Source organism: Mustelus asterias, chromosome 29 (assembly GCF_964213995.1).
Source record: "Mustelus asterias chromosome 29, sMusAst1.hap1.1, whole genome shotgun sequence".
NCBI classification, from domain to species: Eukaryota; Metazoa; Chordata; class Chondrichthyes; order Carcharhiniformes; family Triakidae; genus Mustelus; species Mustelus asterias.
In genome coordinates this window covers 23109923-23131962 of record NC_135829.1, presented here as the reverse complement: position 1 = coordinate 23131962, position 22040 = coordinate 23109923, and the positions used below count along the sequence as shown (strand labels likewise).

The 22040-nt window shown below is 48.0% G+C and overlaps 1 protein-coding gene across 1 annotated transcript; it reads left to right on the top strand.

Annotated features, from left to right (window-relative positions):
- Nucleotides 1-9522: 9522 nt before the first annotated feature.
- LOC144480587 (uncharacterized) lies at nt 9523-14089 on the top strand. The gene is made up of 2 exons (XM_078200209.1): nt 9523-10927; nt 13633-14089. Exons 1-2 carry the CDS (start codon nt 10331-10333, stop codon nt 13639-13641), a joined length of 606 nt encoding a protein of 201 aa, XP_078056335.1. The 5' UTR covers nt 9523-10330; the 3' UTR covers nt 13642-14089.
- The last annotated feature ends 7951 nt before the right edge of the window (nt 14090-22040 follow it).

Genomic DNA, 22040 nt, shown 5'->3' with positions numbered 1-22040 from the left:
TGCTGGGCCCACTGTTATTTGTCATTTATATTAATGATTTGGATGAGAATATAGGGGGCATGGTTAGTAAGTTTGCAGATGACACTAAGATTGGTGGCATAGTGGACAGTGAAGAAAGTTATCTCCAATTGCAACAGGATCTTGATCAATTGGGCCAGTGGGCTGACGAATGGCAGGTGGAGTTCAATTTAGATAAATGCGAGGTGATGCATTTTGGTAGATTGAACCAGGGCAGGACTTACTCAGTTAATGGTAGGGCGTTGGGGAGAGTTACAGAACAAAGAGATCTCGGGGTACATGTTCATAGCTCCTTGAAAGTGAAGTCACAGGTGGACAGAGTGGTGAAGAAGGCATTCCGCATGCTTGGTTTCATCGGTCAGAACATTGAATACAGGAGTTGGAATGTTTTGTTGAAGTTGTACAAGACATTGGTAAGGCCACACTTGGAATACTGTGTGCAATTCTGGTTACCCTATTATAGAAAGGATATTATTAAACCAGAAAGAGTGCAGAAAATATTTACTAGGATGCTATCGGGACTTGATGGATTGAGTTATAAGGAGAGGCTGGATAGACTGGGACTTTTTTCTCTGGAGCGTAGGAGGCTGAGGGGTGACCTTATAGAGGTCTATAAAATAATGAGGGGCATAGATCAGCTGGACAGTCAATGTCTTTTCCCAAAGGTAGGAGAGTCTAAATCTAGAGGGCATAAACTTAAGGTGAGATGGGAGAGATACAAAAGTGTTCAGAGGGGCAATTTTTTCGCAGAGGGTGGTGAGTGTCTGGAACAAGCTGCCAGAGTTAGTAGTAGAGGTGGGTACAATTTTGTCTTTTAAAAAGCATTTACATAGTTACAGAAGTCTCTTAAAAGACCCTATCGAGTTTGCCTCCACCACCATTGACGGCAGCCGATTCCACTCACCCACCACCCTCTGAGTGAAAAACCTACCCCTGACATCTCCTCTGTACCTACTCCCCAGCACCTTAAACCTGTGTCCTCTCCTAGCAACCATTTTAGTCCTGGGAAAAAGCCTCCGAGAATCCACCTGATCTCTACCTCTCAACATCTTGTACACCTCTATCAGGTCACCTCTCATCCTTTGTCTCTCCAAGGAAAAAAGACCGAGCTCCCTCAGCCTATCCTCATAAGACATGCCAACCAATCCAGGCAACATCCTTGTAAATCTTCTCTGCACCCTTTCAATCATTTCCACATCCCTCCTGTAATGAGGTGACCAGAACTGAGCACAGTACTCCAAGTGGGGTCTGACGAGGGTCTTATATACCTGCATCATTATCTCCCGACTCCTAAACTCGATCCCTCGATTGATGAAGGCCAGCACACCTTTGACACACTGAATTTGACACATTGCATCGTGTGAACTGTATGGGTGCAGTGTTACTGAGCTATGCTGCATTGTGTATGGTGTGTGGGTGCAGTGTGTCAAACCCCTCATCTTTGGAATCAGAACCCCTTCTGGACTGATTCCAATGCCACTCCCTCTTTCCTCAAATACAAGGACCAAAACTGTGCACAATACCTCAGGTGCAGCCTCACCAATGCCTTGTTTAGTTGCAACAATACCTCCTTACCTTTATATTCTATTCCTTTAGCTATAAATGCCAACATTCCATTTGCTTTCTTTATTATCTGCTGTACCTGCATGCTAGATTTCTGTGACTCATGAACGAGGACACCCAGATCCCTCTGCACCAGGGCACCCTGAAGTCTCTCCCCATTTAGATAATACGTCACCTTCCCATTTTTCCGACCAAAATGCATGACCTTACACTTATCCACATTAAACTCCACCTGCCACATTTTGGCCCACTCTCCTAACCTATGTTATAAATATTATAACCATTTGTAAAGTGCCATGTAAAGGTTACTATGCAAAATAAGAGCTCCTGGTTTAAGGGGTAACACATGAGCATGGTTAGAGGATTGGTTAGCTAACAGAAGGCAGAGAGTCGGGAAAAATCAGTCACTTTTTGGATTGACAAGCTGTAGCTAATGGAAGGTGTCGCTAACTTTGCTGATGACACAAAGATTTATCGGAGAGTGAATTATTAAGAGCGCATAAGGGACAGGATATTCCGGCTGCGCTCGCCCCAAACCTGGAAAATCCTGCCTGAGATCAACGGACCTTTACATGGTCCACCCCCACCCGCTACGATTGCCATGGCGGGCAGGACTGGAAAATTCCACCCAAGGAGTATACAAAGGGATGTGGATAGGTTATGCGAATGGGCAACAATGTGGCAGTTAGAGCATGATGTGGGAAAATGTGAACCCATCCATCCTAGCAGGAAGAATGGTAAAGCAGCATATATTATTTAAATGGAGAGAGGTTGCAGAACTCTATGGTACAGAGGGATCTGGCTGTCCTGGTACATGAACAAAAAAAAGTTAGTATGTGAGTACAGCAAGTGATTAGGAATACAAATGGAATATTGTTATTTATTGCAAGGGGAATTTAACATCAAAGCCATGAAGTTTTGCTCCAGTTATATAGGACTTTGGTGAGGTCACCTCTGGAATATTGTGTACAGTTTTGGTCCTTACTTAAGAAAGGATATACAATCATATAATTATACAGCGCAGAAGAGGCCCTTCTGATCACCGAGTCCACACCAACACGCGAGAAACACCTGGCCTCCCACCTAATCCAACCTGCCAGCACTTGGCCCATAGCCCTGAATGTTATGATGTGCCAAGTGCTCATCCAGGTATTTTTTAAAGGATGTGAGGCAACTCGCCTCCACCACCCTCCCAGGCAGCGCATTCCAAACCCTCACCACCCTCTGGGTAAAAAGGTTTTTCCTCACATCCCCCTAAACTTCCTGCTCCACGCCTTGAACCTATGTCTCCTCGTGACTGACTCTTAACTAAGGGCACAGCTGCTCCTTATCCACTCTGTCCATGCCCCTCATAATCTTGTACACCTCGATCAGGTCACCCCCTCAGTCTTCTCTTCTTCAACGAAACCAACCCAAGCCTATCCAACCTCTCTCCATAACTTAAATGTTCCCAGGCAGCATCCTGGTGAATTTCCTCTGCACCCCCTCCAGTGCAATCACATCCTTCCTATAATGTGGTGACCAGAACTGCACACAGTGCTCCAGCTGTGGCCTCACCAAAGTTCTATACAACTCCAACATGACTTCCCTGCTTTTGTAATCTATACCCCGATTGGTAAAGACAAGTGTCCCATATGCCTTTTTCACCACCCTACTACATACCCTTCTGTCTTTAGAGATCTGTGGACAAATACGCCAAAGTCTCTTTGTTCCACAGAACTTCCTAGCGTCATGCCGTTCATTGAATAATTTCTTGTCAAATTACTCCTTCCAAACTGTATCATCTCACACTTTTCAGGGTTAAATTCCATCTGCCACTTACCTGCCCATTGTCTTGCATTACCTTGCATTGGTCAAATAGTTCAGAGAATGTTCATTCAACTGATTCCTGGGATGAAGGGATTGTTTTATGTGGAAAGGTTGCGCAGACTGGGCCCGTATCCTTTGGAGCTTAGGAAAATGAGAGATGATCTTATTAAAATATATAAGATTCTGAGGAGACTTGAGTGTGTGGATGTATGTTTGCCCTTGTGGGAGAGATTACAATTAGGGGGGAGTGGTTTAAAAATAAAAGGTTGCCTTTGAGACAGAGATGAGGAGAAAGACGGCACGGTAGCACAGTGGTTAGCACTGCTGCTTCACTGCTCCAGGGACCTGGGTTCGATTCCCGGCTTGGGTCACTGTCTGTGTGGAGTTTGCACATTCTCCTCGTGTCTGGGTGGGTTTCCTCCGGGTGCTCCGGTTTCCTCCCACAGTCCAAAGATGTGCAGGTTAGGTTGATTGTCCATGCTAAAAATTGCCCCTGAGATGCGTGGATTAGCGGGTAAACGTGTCGGGATATAGGAGTAGGGCCTGGGTGGGATTGTAGTCGGTGCAGACTCGATGGGCCGAATGGTCTCTTTCTGCACTGTAGGGTTTCTATGATTTCTATGAAGATTTTCATTAGTCTGGATTTTTCTTTCCCAGATAGCAGTGGAGACAGAGCCACTGAATCATTTTGAGGCTGAGTTAAATAGAATCTTGATTAACAAGTGAGTCAAAGTGTAGAAAGGATAGACAAGAGAAAGGAGTTGAGGTCACAATCTTTGACAAGGCCTTTGACAAGGTACCGCATGGTAGGTTGTAGCATAAAGTTAAATCTCTCGGGATCCAGGGTGAGGTATCTAAATGGATACAAAATTGGCTTCTTGACAGAAGCCAGAGGGTGGTTGTAGAGAGTTGTTTTTCAAACTGGGGGCCTGTGACCAGCGGTGTGCCTCAGGGATCAGTGCTGGGCCCACTGTTATTTGTCATTTATATTAATGATTTGGATGAGAATATAGGGGGCATGGTTAGTAAGTTTGCAGATGACACCAAGATTGGTGGCATTGTGGACAGTGAGGAAGGTTATCTCCAATTGCAGCGGGATCCTGATCAATTGGGCCAGTGGGCTGACGAATGGCAGATGGAGTTTAATTTAGACAAATGCGAGGTAATGCATTTTGGTAGATTGAACCAGGACAGGAGTTACTCAGTTAATGGTAGGGCATTGGGGAGAGTTACAGAACAAAGAGATCTGGGGGTACAGGTTCATAGCTCCTTGAAAGTGGAGTCACAGGTGGACAGAGTGGTGAAGAAGGCATTCAGCATGCTTGGTTTCATCGGTCAGAACATTGAATACAGGAGTTGGAACGTCTTGTTGAAGTTGTACAAGACATTGGTAAGGCCACACTTGGAATACTGTGTGCAATTCTGCTCACCCTATTATAGAAAGGATATTATTAAACTAGAAAGAGTACAGAAAAGATTTACTAGGATGCTACCGGGACTTGATGGATTGAGTTATAAGGAGAGACTGAATAGACTGGGACTTTTTTCTCTGGAGCGTAGGAGGCTGAGGGGTGATCTTATAGAGGTCTATAAAATAATGAGGGGCGTAGACAAGGTAGAGAGTCAATATCTATTCCCAAAGGTAGGGGAGTCTAAAACTAGAGGGCATAGGTTTAAGGTGAGAGGGAAGAGATACAAAAGTGTCCAGAGGGGCAATTCTTTCACACAGAGGGTGGTGAGTGTCTGGAACAAGCTGCCAGAGGTAGTAGTAGTGGCGGGTACAATTTTATCTTTTAAAAAGCATTTAGATAGTTACATGGGTACGATGGGTATCGAGGGATATGGGCCAAATGCGGGCAATTGGGATTAGCTTAGGGGTTTTAAAAAAAAATAAGGGCAGCATGGACAAGTTGGGCCGAAGGGCCTGTTTCCATGCTGTAAACCTCTATGAATCTATGACTCTAATCAGATCTACATGATCTTATCAAATTACAGTACAGGCCTCGAGAGGTGAATGGCCTTCTCTTGTTTTTAAGTTTATTAGTGTCACAAGTCAGCTTACATTAACACTGCAATGAAGCTACTGTGAAAATCCCCCAGCTGCCACATTCCGGCGCCTGTTTGGGTACACTGAGGGAGAATTTAGCATGGCCAATGCACCTAACCAGCACGCCTTTTGGACTGTGGGAGGAAACTGGAGCACCCGGAGGAAACCCATGTAGACACGGGGAGAACGTGCAAACTCCACACAGACAGTGACCCAAGCCGGGAATCAAACCCGGGTCCCTGGCGCTGTGAAGCAACAGTGCTAACCACTGTGCCACCCGTCTTGCTCCAGATATGTATGTTTAAATGTTTCCTGGACTTACTGGTGCCATTATAAAGTTAAGAGCGAGCTCCCTGATGTTTAAAATCTTAATGTTTTAGCCATGAAATCTTGCTTCAACGTGAGTACAACCTTTTGGTCTCTAATTGCCTTCGGTTTGTTTCACATTTAACTTAGGCTGAAAAGTTCCAATTCCCAACCAGAAAATATATTCCTAAAACTAAAAGTTGCATCCTAAAACTTACAAATTATAAACCAGATTTTCACAACAACATGGATCTTAGGAAAGCTTAACAGCATTCCATAGAACCATAGGAAAGTAACAGCGCAGATGGAGGCCATTTGGTCCACCTTGCCCATGCCAGCCTGAGGACGTCCTTTCTAATCCCACCACCCTGCACCTAACATATAGCCCTGTAGCTTACAGCACTTAAGGTGCACATGGCAGATGATCTGAGTGTTAAAATCTCATGGGTTCCGAGAGGTCCATTCAAACGAAAGTTGGTTCAGGGCCACGAAACAAAGCTTGATTGCCAGCAGCTGTTTTTGTGACTGGACGGCTGTTTACAGTGAAGTTTCGCAGGGCTAGGTTCTGTTCTATTAACAGTTTATATCAACCATTTTGATTTACAGGTAGGCGACGTGACTCAGAGGTTTGAAAATGAGATGAAAATTGGCCACAAGGTGAATAGTGGGGAAGAAGGGTAGCACAGTGGTTAGCACTGCTGCCTCACAGCGCCAGGGACCTGGGTTCGATTCTGGCTTGGGTCACTGTCTGTGTGGAGTTTGCACATTCTCCCTATGCCTGCATGGGTTTCCTCCGGGTGCTCCGGTTTCCTCCCACAGTCCAAAGATGTGCGGGTTAGGTGCATTGGCCAAGCTAAATTGCCCCTTAGTGTCCTGGGATGCGTACGTTAGAGGGATTAGAAGGGTAAATGTGTGGGGTTACAGGGCTAAGGCCTGGGTGGGATTGTTGTTGGTCCAGATTCGATGGGCTGAATGGCAACTTTCTGCACTGTCGAGGTTCTATGATTCTATGAAAGCCAGAGACTGCAGGAAGATATCAACAGACTGGTCAGGTGGTTCAGAAAATGGCCAATGGAATTTGATGTGGCGAAGTTTTGAGGTAAAACATTTGGGGAGGACAAACAAGGCGCGGGAATTTTTCTTTGGAACTGAGGAGGCTGAGGGGAGATTGAATTGAGGCGTATAAAAATGAGGGGCCGAGATGGAGTGGATAGGAAGGACCTATTTTCATTAGCAGAGAGGCCAATAACCAGGAAGAATAGATTGAGAGTAATTGAAGGATTTGAGAGCAGTTGAGTAATATTTTCACCCAGAGGTGCCTGAAAGGATGATGGAGGAAATAACTCTCACTCCATTTGAAAAGCACTTGGATTGATATATTTGAGATGCTGAAAGGTACAGCATGACAGACCAAGGGCTGGAAGGTGTGATTAAAGTGGATAGGTCTTTTTTCAGCTGGCAATGATACAATGGGCCAATTAGCCGCCTTTCTGACGTTGTAAATCTTTCTGTTTTGATGTTGCAGTGTTTTATTTTCAGCTTTATTGAGCTGTCCTTCCACTTTTAAAGATACATGTATCCGAAACAATAGAGTGAATCTTGCCGAGACGGTAGCCTTGCCCCTGGGCCTCCAGCTTCCCTGAGCCCATTTTATAGTGACCTGCCTGTTAATTGGCCATTTTCAGATGGCCAGTAGCTGCCTAGCCCCAGCAGCAGCACCAGGATTGGTGGGCACCATTGGCACTGCACCCCCCTATGAACATCATCGATGGGGCAGGATGACAAAGCAAGCTGGGGTTTCCAGCCAGGCCCAGCATGGCAGCCTTCTTGAGGTGGCTGGAGATTCAGGTTCAGGAGGGTGGTAGGAGTGGGGCAACAGGCAGTGGTGGGAGCATTCTTTGATGGGGTGCAGGATGGGCTCTGGGGTGAGGTGGGGAGAGAATGCCCCCTTCGGGGCACAGAATGGCTGAACAGGAGAGAAATCCACAATCACTCCCCGCTTCTGCCCCCCCCCCCCTCCCCCCCCCCCCCCGCTCCCCCCACCGTCCCCAGCTCACAGGAAGGCTACCAGGTGCCACACGGCCACTAATTGGCCACTTATGGGCCTCAATTGTCCCAAGGATTAGTGGGCCGCTCCACCCACCCCCCCACCTCCCCCTCATGCACCACTACTCTTTGTGCCACCAAAGAACAGGTAGACAATTGAGGTGGTGACATCACCATTGCGCCCAATCTATGACCATGATGTCTGTCAGCCCGTTCCAGAGAAGGAGCTGGAAAATTGCACCCTCGAGGTCCCCCTGGTTCTGGATCAAGTTTTACCAATTCATATAAATTTCCTCACATATCGCTCCACATTAAACAGGAAGTTACATTTATATAGCAACTTTCAGAACATTGGCACATTTCACATTCCTTCCGTGTTGCACTAAACTGTGATCTTAGATGATGTTCTCAGGTTCTTGAATCTCGTCTGATTCACAGGATAGAGGTGAGCCATGGTTTACAGGGTAGATTCCCTATCACAACTACCCAAATTACTATCTCGTCCTGAATTCAGCTGTAGACCTCTTCACAGATCAGCTCACTCACTCTTTGTGTTCCTATGTAGAAGTCGAGAGCATTGACACACATTGAGTGAGAACTGGTCCCAACACTGACCCCTGGGGGTCTCTGTCTGCATTGCTCCAGTCTGAATTCACCGAGACTGTCTGTTTCTGCACTTTAGTCCAATTCCTATCCATGTTGACCTGTGCAGAAAACTGCTTCCTAGTCGAGCATGCTCATAGATATGGTATGGCAGGTGTTGTGTGTTCAGATCTAACTAATTACCAGATTAAAACCAGTCACTGGGGTACTAAACTCTCCCTGACGTGTATTGAAATCTTGATGTACTCTGTACCATAAATGTTATGGTATCTGGTTAATGGACTGTCGCTTGTTGTAATCCTTCATTATTCTACTGCTATCTTTGTTGAACGAACTACTGTTCCATCAGGGTGGCACAGTAGTTAGCACAGCTGCCTCACAGCAGGGACCTGGGTTCGATTCCGAGCCTGTGCAGAGTCTGCACCTTCTCCCCGTGTCTGCGTGGGTTTCCTCCAGGTGCTCCGGTTTCCTCCCACAGTCCGAAAGACGTGCTGGTTAGGCGCATTGGCCGTGCTAAATTCTCCCTCAGTGTACCCGAACAGGCGCTGGAGTGTGGCGACTGGAGACGTTTCACAGTAACTTCATTGCAGTGTTAACTTAAACCTGCTTGTGACACTAATAAATAAAGTTTAAAACTTTAGGTGATGGAAGTTACAGTTACATCTAGAACCTGTATCGCTAAGTGCCTTAGGTTTGTTTCGCAGTTAACTTAGGCTGAAAAGTTCCAATTCCCAAATCAGAAAATATGTTCCCAAAACTAAACGTTGCATCCTAAAACTTATGAATTATAAAACAGATTTTCACAACAACATGGATCTTAGGAAAGCTGAATAGCATTCCATAGAACCATAGGAAAGTTACCTCACTCACCAGATGAAGGAGCAGTGCTCCGAATGATCATATACCTGTTGGCCTTTAACCTGGTGTTGTGAGACTTCTTGCTGTGCCCACCCCAGTCCAACGCCGGCATCTCCACATCATGTATCGATAAAGCAGTGGGAAAGATAGTCGCCATCTTGCACACAGTATTGACTAATGTCCGCTAGTTTCTAGTTGTTTTTGGGGTGTACGGCTAATTCCTTTAATTTTTAATTCCTTTTAAAAAACAATTCTGTCTCCTGGCACCTTAGCAAGTTGAAGTTATTGCCTAGAATGAATTAGAAGCTCTGCAAATACAACAAATGGTGAAAATGGCACAAAGTGAAAGCAAGTATTAAAGCTTTAACAGGCATCTGAGGTGGTTCTTCCATTTTGGTCACTATTCCATCAACATTCCCTGAAAACTTTAGCATAGCTGTGACAGAAGTGAACCGGATCAGCAGGGAGACAATTGCAGGATTGTGTCATTAGCTTCTATTGAAAAGGAGGTTAATGCTATAGGAATCACTGGGTAGGTCACCGTTAAAAGGTACCTGGAATACTGTGAACAATCTTGGTCCCCTCATCTAAGGAAAGATATACTGACATTGGAGGCAGTTTAAAGCCCGACAAGTTAACATTGGACCCTCAAGAGGACGGAGTTTCTGATAAATTTGACCATTGGCTGGACTGCTTTGAAGCCTTCATCAATACCTCTGCGGTCGTCGACTCCAACGGTGATAAGCTCCACGTGCTCCGCGCCCGGGTAAGCGATGCGGTCTGTGGTATCTTCCGGGATGCTACTACATACGTGGACGCTATAGAACTCTTAAAAGGGCAGTTTCAAAAGAGCCCTGACGTGGTCTACGCCAGACTCGCAGGCAGCAGCCAGGAGAATCGTGCGCCCAATTTCTGCGCGCCCTGCGGGTTCTAGCTCGAGCTTGCGACTGTAAGGCTGTTTCAGCCGCTCAGAACACGGAACACCTGATCCGGGACGCCTATGTCGTGGGTGTTGAGTCTACTTACATTCGGCAGCGCCTGCTTAAGGAGGATGGCCTGGATCTCCAGAAAACGGCCACGATGGCTGAATCCCGAGAAGCGGCCTCCCGCAATCTCAGGGCCTACCCTGCACCCCGTTCCATCGACGGTTCCACCGCGGCGGCTGTTCCAGCGGGGCCCAAATGCTACTTCTGCGGCCTAGCCAAGCACCCTCGGCGTCGCTGCCCGGCGAAGGATGCGATCTGCTCCGGATGCGGTAAGCAAGGCCATTTCGTCAAAGTCTGCCGGGCGAAGCCGATCGCAAAGTCTCGTGGTGCCACGTGTGTTCCGCGGGCGCAGCCATCTTTGATGCAGTCAATGGCTGCGCGCGAATCGCCATCTTTGATGCAGTCAGTGGCTGCGTGGGAATCGCCATCTTTGATGCAGTCAGCGGATGCGCGCAAATCGCCATCTTTGATGCAGTCAGCAGATGCGCGGGAATCGCCATCTTTGATACAGTCAGCGGCGCGGAAATCGCCATCTTGGGTGCCGTCATCAAGGCGCGCCGAGCGGGAAACTTCATCCGTGACATCATCAGACGCGGCCGAATATGAATTCTCACCGGGTTCGACGGTTGCATCGATTCGTCTGGACCAATCTCAGCCTCACCAACTCTCCAAGTCAATGATGGAGATTAAGGTAAACAACCATGCAGAAAACTGCCTGTTCGACTGCGGGAGCACAGAGAGTTTTATACACCCTCGCACAATGCGTCGATATGCCCTTCCCATGCGGCCCTGGAGACAGACAATCTCCGTGGCTTCAGATTCTCACTCAGTGGAGGTCCTTGGGTGCTGTGTGGTGACGCTGACGGTACAGGGCACAGTCTATGCAGCTGTACTGCTGGGGTTAGATTTCCTCAGCCATCATAGGAGCGTCACTTTGCAGTATGATGGCCCTTATTCCCCGCTCTCTGTCTGCAATGCGCCATCACTTAAGCGCCCCCCGCGCACCACCTGCAGTCTCTCGACCCTCAAGATTACCCCCCCCGCTTTATTCGATAATCTCACCCCGGATTGCAGGCCTACAGCCACCAAAAGTAGGCGCTATAGTGCGGAAGACCGGGCCTTCACTCGGTCCGAAGTACAACGTTTGCTCAAGGAAGGGCCAGCACCAGCCCCTGGAGGGCAGAGGTGGTCATAGTTAAATCGGGGGAGAAACACCGCATGGTGATTGACTATAGCCGGACCATAAACAGGTATACGCAACTAGATGCGTACCCTCTTCCCCGCATCTCGGACATAGTCAACCGCATCACGCACTATAGGGTTTTCTCTACGATTGATTTAAAATCGGCTTACCACCAGCTCCCTATCCGCTCGGAGGATCGCCCATATACTGCCTTTGAGGCGGATGGTCGCCTCTACCAGTTCCTCCGAGTCCCTTTTGGTGTCACCAATGGGGTCTCAGTTTCCCAGCGGGCCATGGATCAAATGGTGGACCAGCACGGGCTACGGGCCACTTTCCCGTATCTGGATAACATCACCATCTGCGGCCATGACCTGCAGGACCATGATGCCAACCTACAAAAATTCCTCCGTACGGCCACTCTCCTGAATTTGACAAATAATAAGGCAAAATGTGTCTTTCGGACACGCCGCCTCGCCATCCTTGGGTACGTGGTGGAAAATGGTGTCCTTAGTCCCGACCCAGCCCGTATGCGTCCCCTTATGCAGCTTCCCCTCCCTACTACCCTCAAAGCACTGAGGAGATGCCTGGGCTTCTTGTCCTACTATGCCCAGTGGGTTCCCCGTTACGCGGATAAAGCCCGTCCGCTCCTAAAATCGACCTCTTTCCCCTGGCGGAGGAGGCCCGTCTGGCCTTCGACGACATCAAAACGGACATTGCGAAGGCCGCGATGCATGCTGTGGATGAATCCATCTCATTCCAAGTGGAAAGTGATGCGTCTGACTTTGCTCTAGCCGCCACCCTTAACCAAAGGGGCCGTCCGGTGGCCTTTTTTTCCCAGACCCTACAAGGCCCTGAGATTCGACACTCCTCGGTTGAGAAGGAGGCCCAGGCCATCGTGGAAGCCGTCCGGCACTGGCGCCATTACCTTGCGGGCCAACGGTTCACTTTAATTACGGACCAGCGGTCTGTTGCCTTTCTGTTCAACACCAGGCAGAGGGGCAAGATCAAAAATGACAAGATCTTGCGGTGGAGGATTGAGCTCTCCACCTATACATATGACATCATGTACCAGCCTGGGAAGCTCAATGAGCCCCCAGACGCCCTGTCCCGTGGAACATGTGCCAGCGTCCAACTGGATCAGCTACAGTCCCTCCATAACGATCTCTGTCACCCGAGTGTCACCAGATCTTTCCACTTTGTCAAAGCCCGTAACCTGCCCTACTCCCTCGAGGAAGTCCGGTCGGTTACCAGGCAATGCAGGGTCTGCACAGAGTGCAAGCCTTAGTTCTATCGGCCAGGTGGGGCGCACCTTATAAAGGCCACTCACGGGTTTGAGCGCCTCAGCATTGATTTTAAAGGCCCCCTCCCTTCTTCTAACCGCAATATTTATTTTCTGAATGTCATCGATGAATATTCGCGTTTCCCTTTTGCCTTCCCCTGCCCGGACATGACCACGGCCACGGTGATTCGGACCCTGAGCACGCTCTTCACCCTGTTCGGTTTTCCATCCTATGTTCATAGCGACCGTGGGTCCTCATTCATGAGCGACGAGCTGAGGCAGTACCTGCTCGCCAAAGGCATTGCCTCCAGCCGCACCACTAGCTATAACCCCAGGGGAAATGGTCAAGTAGAGCGGGAGAACGCAACTGTCTGGAAGGCTGTTCTATTAGCGTTACAGTCTATGGGGCCTTCCAGTCAGCCGTTGGCAAGACGTCCTCCCGGACGCATTACATTCAATTAGGTCACTCTTGTGTACAGCGACCAATACGACCCCTCACGAGCGGGTGTTCACTTTTCCCAGAAAGTCCTACTCGGGTACCTCGCTCCCAGCTTGGCTGATGTCCCCTGGGCCCGTTCTGCTTCGGAAGCATGTCCGGACCCATAAGGCAGACCTCTTGGTCGAGAAGGTCCAATTGCTACATGCTAATCCTCAATATGCTTATGTAGCATACCCTGATGGACGGGAGGATACAGTCTCTGTCCGTGACTTGGCACCCGCAGGTGCCCCTGAGGCCACCACGTCCCTCCGCCCCACTGTCCCAGTCCCTTGTGTTGTGCGCCCAGAGACCGCTACACCCCCCCCGCCCTTCAGTCCCAGTCTCCTGTATTGTGCGCCCAGAGCCCACTACGTCCCTCCACCCCCCAGTCCCAGTTCCCTCTGTTCTCCATACACCACCAGAGCCACAGCTCACTTCTCTCGCCCCTATGTACAGCTCGCTTGAGTCGCCGGTGCCGTCGCCACGCAGTACCCGATTATTGGACGGGACGACGGATGGGTCCACCTCACCCCAACTGGCGCCTACTCTCGACGCTCACTGCATGGAGCCTGGGCTGACACCGCTCTCTGTTTGGACGACTCTGCGACCTGCACTACGACGATCGCGACGGCGGATCAAGCCACCAGATCGTCTGAACTTGTGATATTGTTTCCGCTTCACCCCGTGATTTTTTTTAAAGGAGGGGTGAATGTGGTGGACTTCAGTTGTGCCTTTGTCCTGCCTGGACCACCGTTGTTGTGTTTGTCATGCCTGGACACATCCCCTGCCGGCTCCTCCCCTTGTCACCTAGTATAAAGGTGGCTGTTTCCTCCCCCTTGTTCAGTTCGGGTCGGTTATCTGTTGGGATGTGCTCCTGGTTCTGTAATGAATAAAAGCCTACAGTTGTATTGGCACACAAGTAGTCTTTTGCCGAATTGATAGCGCATCAGGGATAAGGCGGGAAAGTGGAGTTGAGGATTATCACATCAGATCATGGAATAGCGGAGCAGACTCAATGGGCCGAAAGGCCTACTTTTCCTCCAATGCCTTATGGTCTTATTGTCTTAGAACAAGCTTTAGTTGCAAGGAGCTCAGCACTGGCAGGACGATTATCATCTCCGGTCCTGTCAGACTCAGTGATTCTATTTAGTTATCGTGCTCTGAAACCTCACACATACTCCAATTCCTTCTCAAGATGATGAAATTACTGCCCATTTTTGCTGTGTTCTGTGATAGATTAAATACTCCGTGGTTTCAGCCATTCCACCTCCCTCCCCTCAGAAGGGGAAAAACAGTAGCAGAGGGGCTTCCTATCTCCAGAGTTTGATAGTTTCTATATTGGAAAGCGATCAAGCGTGAATACCTGAATTCATATCAGACCCACAGGCGAGGGAGGAAAGGGAGCACATATCCCCCTACCCCCATCTCGATTATAACGCATTTTAGTGTAAACAGAGGAAGAGAGAAAGAGAGAGTGCAAGAAAGAGAGAGAAAGAGAGAGCAAGAGAGAGAGAGCGAGAGAAAGAGAAAGTGAGAAAGAAAGTGAGAGAGAAAGAGAGAGAAAGAGAGAGAAAGAGAGAGAAAGAGAGAGAGAGAGAAAGAGAGAGAAAGCGAGAAAGAGAGAAAGAAAATAAATTGAATTTTAACAACAGCTTCTCATCCCCAGAGGAATTCACGACTAATGTATGGTGCAGTGTGGCCAATGGTGTAACACTGAGAAATGCAACAGGTAAATGACCAACGATATCACAAACAACAAGGACCAGATAATCTGTGTGATTTTGAGAAATGTTGTTTGAAAGATAAATATTGTTACTCCTGCTCTTCTTTAAATAGGGTCTTGGGGTCGTTTCTATCAGCCTGAGGGGGCAGATGGGTAAGATGTCCAGGGTAAGATGGGTAAGATCTCCAGGGTCCCGGGTTCGATTCCCGGCTCGGGTCACTGTCTGTGTGGAGTTTGCACATTCTCCTCGTGTCTGCGTGGGTTTCCTCCGGGTGCTCCGGTTTCCTCCCACAGTCCAAAGATGTGCGGGTTAGGTTGATTGGCCAGGTTAGAAATTGCCCCTTAGAGTCCTGGGATGCGTAGGTTAGAGGGATTAGCGGGTAAAAAAAAAAGGGATTAGCGGGTAGGGCCTGGGTGGGATTGTGGTCGGTGCAGACTCGATGGGCCGAATGGCCTCCTTCTGCACTGTAGGATTTCTATGATTCTATGCATCTTATCCTAAAGATGGCACCTTTGACAGTGTTGCACTTCCTGAGTACTGGAAATGACATAGAAATATAGAAAATAGGAGCAGGAGGAGGCTATTCGGCCCTTCAATCCTGCTCCACCATTCATCATGATCATGGCTGATCATCCAACTCCATAGCTTGATCCTGCCTTCCCCCCTTATCCTTGGATCCCTTTCACTCCGAGTGCTATATCTAACTGCTTCTTGAAAACATACAGGGCAGGATTCTTCGGCCGTGCTCACTCCGAAACCAGAAAACCCCGCCCGAGGTCAACAGACCGTTCCATGGTCCGCCCCTCACCCGCTCCAATTCCCATGGTGGGTGGTCCGGTATAATTCCCCACACAATATTTGGCCTTAACTACTTTCTATGGTAGTGAATTCCCTAGGCTGACCACTCTCATGAAGAAATTTCTCCTCATTGCTGTCCTAAACAGTCTATCCCGTATCCTCAAACTGTGACCCCTGGTTCTGGATTCCTCCACCATCAGGGACATCCTTTTTGTATCTACCTTTTCTATTCCTGTTAGAATTTTATAGGTTTCTAGGAGATCCCCCTTCATTCTTCTGATCTCCAGTCAATACAATCCTAACTGACTCAATCTCTCCTCATACGTCAGTCCCGCCATTCCAGGAATCAGTCTGATAAACCTTCACTGCATTCCCTCTAAAGCAAGAACATCCTTCCTCAGATAAGGAGACCAAAATTGCACACAATACTCCAGGTGTGGCCTCACCAAGGCCCTGTATAATTGCAACAGGATTACTTGTTCATGCCTCAGGAAGTGTGCCTTAACTCTACAATGGTCTAACGCAACAGCAACAATGCTACGTCTGAGCTTAAGCTGATATACATTTCTGTAACTTCAGAAGTTTTATCACTTTCTCTCAATCTTTAACAAAAGCTGTAAATGGAGTGAAGATATAAATGTCAGTTTTGTTGAGTGTTAAAAGTTCTCTCTTCATCATTGTAGCTATTTCTATAAAAAAGTAGATTCTATAGGAACTTCCTAAAGGCAAATGTATACATCCATACATCGAAAAAGTGGGATAACATTGGAAAGATTCTTTCAAAGAGGCAGCATATTATAGCTGATAGACTAAATGGCCTCTTAAGCTGCACGATTCATGATACGAAAGCCATTGGGAAAGCTGTCTGGAGTAATCGCTCTACAGAACAATCTAAATATATATTCCTTTTTCTTGGGGGACGTTTGCAATATTTGCGAAATAATGCAGATTTTTTTTGAAACTTGAGAACAGAAAATTAAATCAGGCAGGCAGTTTGAGGAAGAAATCATTTGGAGTTATTTTGCATCTTACCCTCACTGCTAGGCTGCGACACAATCAGCTTTGTGTACTGTAGGCACAGAATAGATATTGTCTTGCTCACACACGACAGGGAAAACCATTTGTGGTAAATTAATTTTAGTCAGACGCTTATGATCTGGTGAAGAGAGAGAAAAAAACAAAGGGTCAATAAAAGTCAGAAGGAAACCATGTTTTTCAAACAATTATGGATCGGCAGAGCAACTGTGAATGTAAGTGCGATATGCCTCAGAGTTCCTGACTGGGCTGAAGATTTTCCACAGATAGAATATAGAAACCCTACAGTGCAGAAGGAGGCCATTCGGCCCATCGAGTCTGCACCGACCACAATCCCACCCAGGCCCTACCCCCACATATTTTACCCGCTAATCCCTCTAACCTACACATCCCAGGACTCTAAGGGGCAATTTTTTTAACCTGGCCAATCAACCTAACCCGCACATCTTTGGACTGTGGGAGGAAACCGGAGCACCCGGAGGAAACCCACGCAGACACGAGGAGAATGTGCAAACTCCACACAGACAGTGACCCGAGCCGGGAATCGAACCCGGGATCCTGGAGCTGTGAAGCAGCAATGCTAACCACTGTGCTACCGTACCGTGTGTAGGTTAGGGGGATTGGCCATGCTAAATTGCCCCTTAGTGTCCAAAGATGTGTAGGTTAGGGTGATTAGCCATGCTAAATTGCCCCTGGTGTCTCAAGATGTGTAGGTTAGAGGGATTAGTCATGCTAAATTGCCCCTAGTGTCTCAAGATGTGTAGGTTAGGGTGATTAGCAGGGTAAATACATGGGGTTTCGGGGATAGGGCCTGGATAAGATGCTTTCTTGTAAGGTGCAGATTTAATGGGCCGAATGAATTCCTTCTGCACTGTATGATTCTATGAGTCTATGATTCTAAGAGCATGGATGTATGTTTCTGATAGTCACAGCCTGTCAAATATTACCTATATTTAGAAGAGTGCGAGAGTGGGCGAGAAAAGTGGTGTTGAAGCTGGCAGCGCAATTGGCGACTTTCTTCACCGTATCGCTGGGGAAAAGAAACTTCAGGGGCGGGGCATCAAGATCAAGTAGCCATTTTTATAGGCTGCCTCAGTGCACAAAGATTCACCAGGGATCTCCCCCACCATGCACCTCTGACACGCAAACCCCCCCCCATACCTGACCCACCCCAGCACTACCCAGGCACTACCTCCTGGCACAGTAATGAGTAATGCCTGGGCATGACACCCCCCCCCTCCCCCACCCCCCACCCCCCAGAAATTCACCTGAACTCCTCTGGAGCTCTAGCTATCAGGTGGGAGACGAGTAATCATTCCCGCTGGTTTGCCCTCACACCGACAGGAATGGATTAAAAGCAAATTGCTGCGGATGCTGGAATCTGAAACCAAAAGAGAAAATGCTGGAAAATGTCAGCAGGTCTGGCGGCATCTGTAAGGAGAGAAAAGAGCTGACGTTTCGAGTCCAAATGACACTTTGTCAAAGCTAAAAGGCAGAGAAAGTGGGAGATATTTATACTGCAGGGGGAGGGAATGAAAGATGAGCCATAGCCACAGAAAACATGGGGAAAGGCTGCTAATGGCAGCCCGTAGAGAGAATAGAAGGTGTGAATGACCAAACGGCAGAGAAGCTGGAATCAGAGGGTAGGTTGTGATAGATGAAAAAGTTGGGGGGGGGGGGGGGGGGGGGCGGGTTGGGGAGGGGGTTGGGGGGGTGGTGTGGAGATGGGTGGGGGAGAGGTAAAATTGAGAAAAAGTGGGAAAGAGAAAACAAAGGGGGAGAAAAGATAAGAAAAGAAGGATAAAATAGAGGGAAAGAGCGAGAGGGAAAAGAAAAATGAAGAAAGGCAATAAAGAAATAAAAGGTAGAGAACAATAAGAAATAAAATAGAATGAAAACAAAGGGGTCAGAGTGGGGTCGAGCAAATCATCTGAAGTTAGAACATTGAACATAGAACATAGAACATAGAACAGTACAGCACAGAACAGGCCCTTCGGCCCATGATGTTGTGCCGAGCTTTATCTGAAACCAAGATCAAGCTATCCCACTCCCTATCATCCTGGTGTGCTCCATGTGCCTATCCAATAACCGCTTAAATGTTTCTAAAGTGTCTGACTCCACTATCACTGCAGGCAGTCCATTCCACACCCCAACCACTCTCTGCGTAAAGAACCTACCTCTGATATCCTTCCTATATCTCCCACCACAAACCCTATAGTTATGCCCCCTTGTAATAGCTCCATCCACCCAAGGAAATAGTCTTTGAACATTCACTCTATCTATCCCCTTCATCATTTTATAAACCTCTATTAAGTCTCCCCTCAGCCTCCTCCGCTCCAGAGAGAACAGCCCTTGCTCCCTCAACCTTTCCTCATAAGACCTACCCTCCAAACCAGGCAGCATCCTGGTAAATCTCCTCTGCACTCTTTCCAGCGCTTCCACATCCTTCTTATAGTGAGGTGACCAGAACTGCACACAATATTCCAAATGTGGTCTCACCAAGGTCCTGTACAGTTGCAGCATAACCCCACGGCTCTTAAACTCCAACCCCCTGTTAATAAAAGTTAACACACTATAGGCCTTCTTCACAGCTCTATCCACTTGAGTGGCAAACTTTAGAGATCTGTGGATATGAACCCCAAGATCTCTCTGTTCCTCCACAGTCTTCAGAACCCTACCTTTCACCCTGTAATCCACATTTAAATTAGTCCTACCAAAATGAATCACCTCACATTTATCAGGGTTAAACTCCATTTGCCATTTTTCAGCCCAGCTTTGCATCCTATCTATGTCTCTTTGCAGCCTACAACAGCCCTCCACCTCATCCACTACTCCACCAATCTTGGTGTCATCAGCAAATTTACTGATCCATCCTTCAGCCCCCTCCTCTAAGTCATTAATAAAAATCACAAAGAGCAGAGGACCAAGCACTGATCCCTGCGGCACTCCGCTAGCAACCTGCCTCCAATCCGAAACTTTTCCATCCACCACCACCCTCTGTCTTCGATCAGACAGCCAGTTACCTATCCAATCGGCCAACTTTCCCTCTATCCCACACCTCCTCACTTTCATCATAAGCCGACCATGGGGGACCTTATCAAATGCCTTACTAAAATCCATGTATATGACATCAACTGCCCTACCTTCATCAACACACTTAGTTACCTCCTCAGAAAATTCAATCAAATTTGTGAGGCACGACTTGCCCTTCACGAATCCGTGCTGACTATCCTGGATTAATCCGCATCTTTCTAAATGGTCGTAAATCCCATCTCCAAGGACCTTTTCCATCAATTTACCAACCACCGAAGTAAGACTAACCGGTCTATAATTACCAGGGTCATTTCTATTCCCTTTCTTAAACAGAGGAACAACATTCACCATTCTCCAGTCCTCTGGCACCATCCCCATGGACAGCGAGGACCCAAAGATCAAAGCCAAAGGCTCTGCAATCTCATCCCTTGCCTCCCAAAGAATCCTAGGATACATTTCATCAGGCCCAGGGGACTTATCGACCTTCAGTTTATTCAAAACTGCCAGGACATCCTCCCTCCAAACATCTATTTCCTCCAGCCTATTAGCCTGTAACACCTTCCCTTCCTCAAAAACATGGCCCCTCTCCTTGTTGAACACTGAAGAAAAGTATTCATTCATCACCTCGCCTATCTCTACTGACTCCATACACAAGTTCCCACTACTGTCCTTGACCGGCCCTAACCTCACCCTGGTCATTCTTTTATTCCTCACATAAGAGTAAAATGCCTTGGGGTTTTCCTTGATCCGACCCGCCAAGGACTTCTCGTGTCCCCTCCCAGCTCTCCTACGCCCCTTTTTCAGCTCATTCCTTGCTAACTTGTAACCCTCAATCGAGCCATCTGAATCTTGTTTCCTCATCCCTACATAAGCTTCCCTCTTCCTTTTCACAAGACATTCCACCTCTTTCGTGAACCATGGTTCCCTCACTCGGCCATTTCCTCCCTGCCTGACAGGGACATACCTAAGTTGTTGAATTCGATGTTGAGACCGGAAAGGCTGTAAAGTGCCGAGCCGGAAGATGAGATGCTGTTCCTCCAGTTTGCGTTGAGCTTCACTGGAACATTGCAGCAGGGCCAAGGACAGACATGTGGGCATGGGAGCAGGATCGTGTGTTAAAATGGCAAGCAACCGGAAGGTCAGGGCCCTGATTGCGCACAGACCGAAGGTGCTCAGCAAAGCGATCACCCAGTCTACGCTTGGTCTCTCCGATATAGAGGAGGCCACATTGGGAGCAGCGAATGCAATAGACCAAATTGAAAGAAGTACAAGTGAAACGCTGCTTAACCTGGAATGTGCGTTTTGGGCCTTGGGTGGTGAGCATGGAAGAGGTAAAGGGGCAGGTGTTACACCTTCTGCCATTGCATGGGAAGGTGACATGGGTGACGGGAGAGATGTTGGGTATAGGGGAGAAGTAGGTTATCCCGGAGGGAACGGTCTCTGCGGAATGCTGACAGGAATGGATTTCCTTCCGGGAGAGGGAGAGGGGAGGACGGAGGATATGATTCAGGTGTAGAGGTCTGATAATGTGATGTAAATGTATTATAATGATGTTCTCGATTCCTGTCGGGTGGAGGGTGTGGATAATCGCTTCACCCTTTACACTGGTATGTAATGTGATTTGGGTCTCTCGTGATATTTTCCACTCTCATCATAGAAATCATAGAAACCCTACAGTGCAGAAGGAGGCCATTCGGCCCATCGAGTCTGCACCGACCACAATCCCACCCAGGCCCTACCCCCACATATTTACCCGCTAATCCCTCTAACCTACACATCCCAGGACTCTAAGGGGCAATTTTTAATCTGGCCAATCAACCTAACCCGCACATCTTTGGACTGTGGGAGGAAACCGGAGCACCCAGAGGAAACCCACGCAGACACGAGGAGAATGTGCAAACTCCACACAGGCAGTGACCCGAGCCGGGAATCGAACCTGGGACCCTGGAGCTGTGAAGCAGCAGTGCTAACCACTGTGCTACTGTGCCGCCCTCATCAAACCTGTCCGGACAGAACAGGAGCAGGAAGTCCAACACCCCGTCAGCAATCATGTTTTAAGAGGGAACAGATGGATTGCTCCACCAGGGGACACAGCAACTCATCTCAGGAAAGTTACAGCACCCGGCTCAGCTTGGATCCATGAGGATCACACTTGTGTCTTAATGCTGTGGGCTTGTGGTTCGAACTATCATCTAAAACTGAGCCTTCAGCAAGAAACTGAGGGAGCGATACGTTGTCAGGGGTGAGACTCACTAACTGATATGCTAATAAATG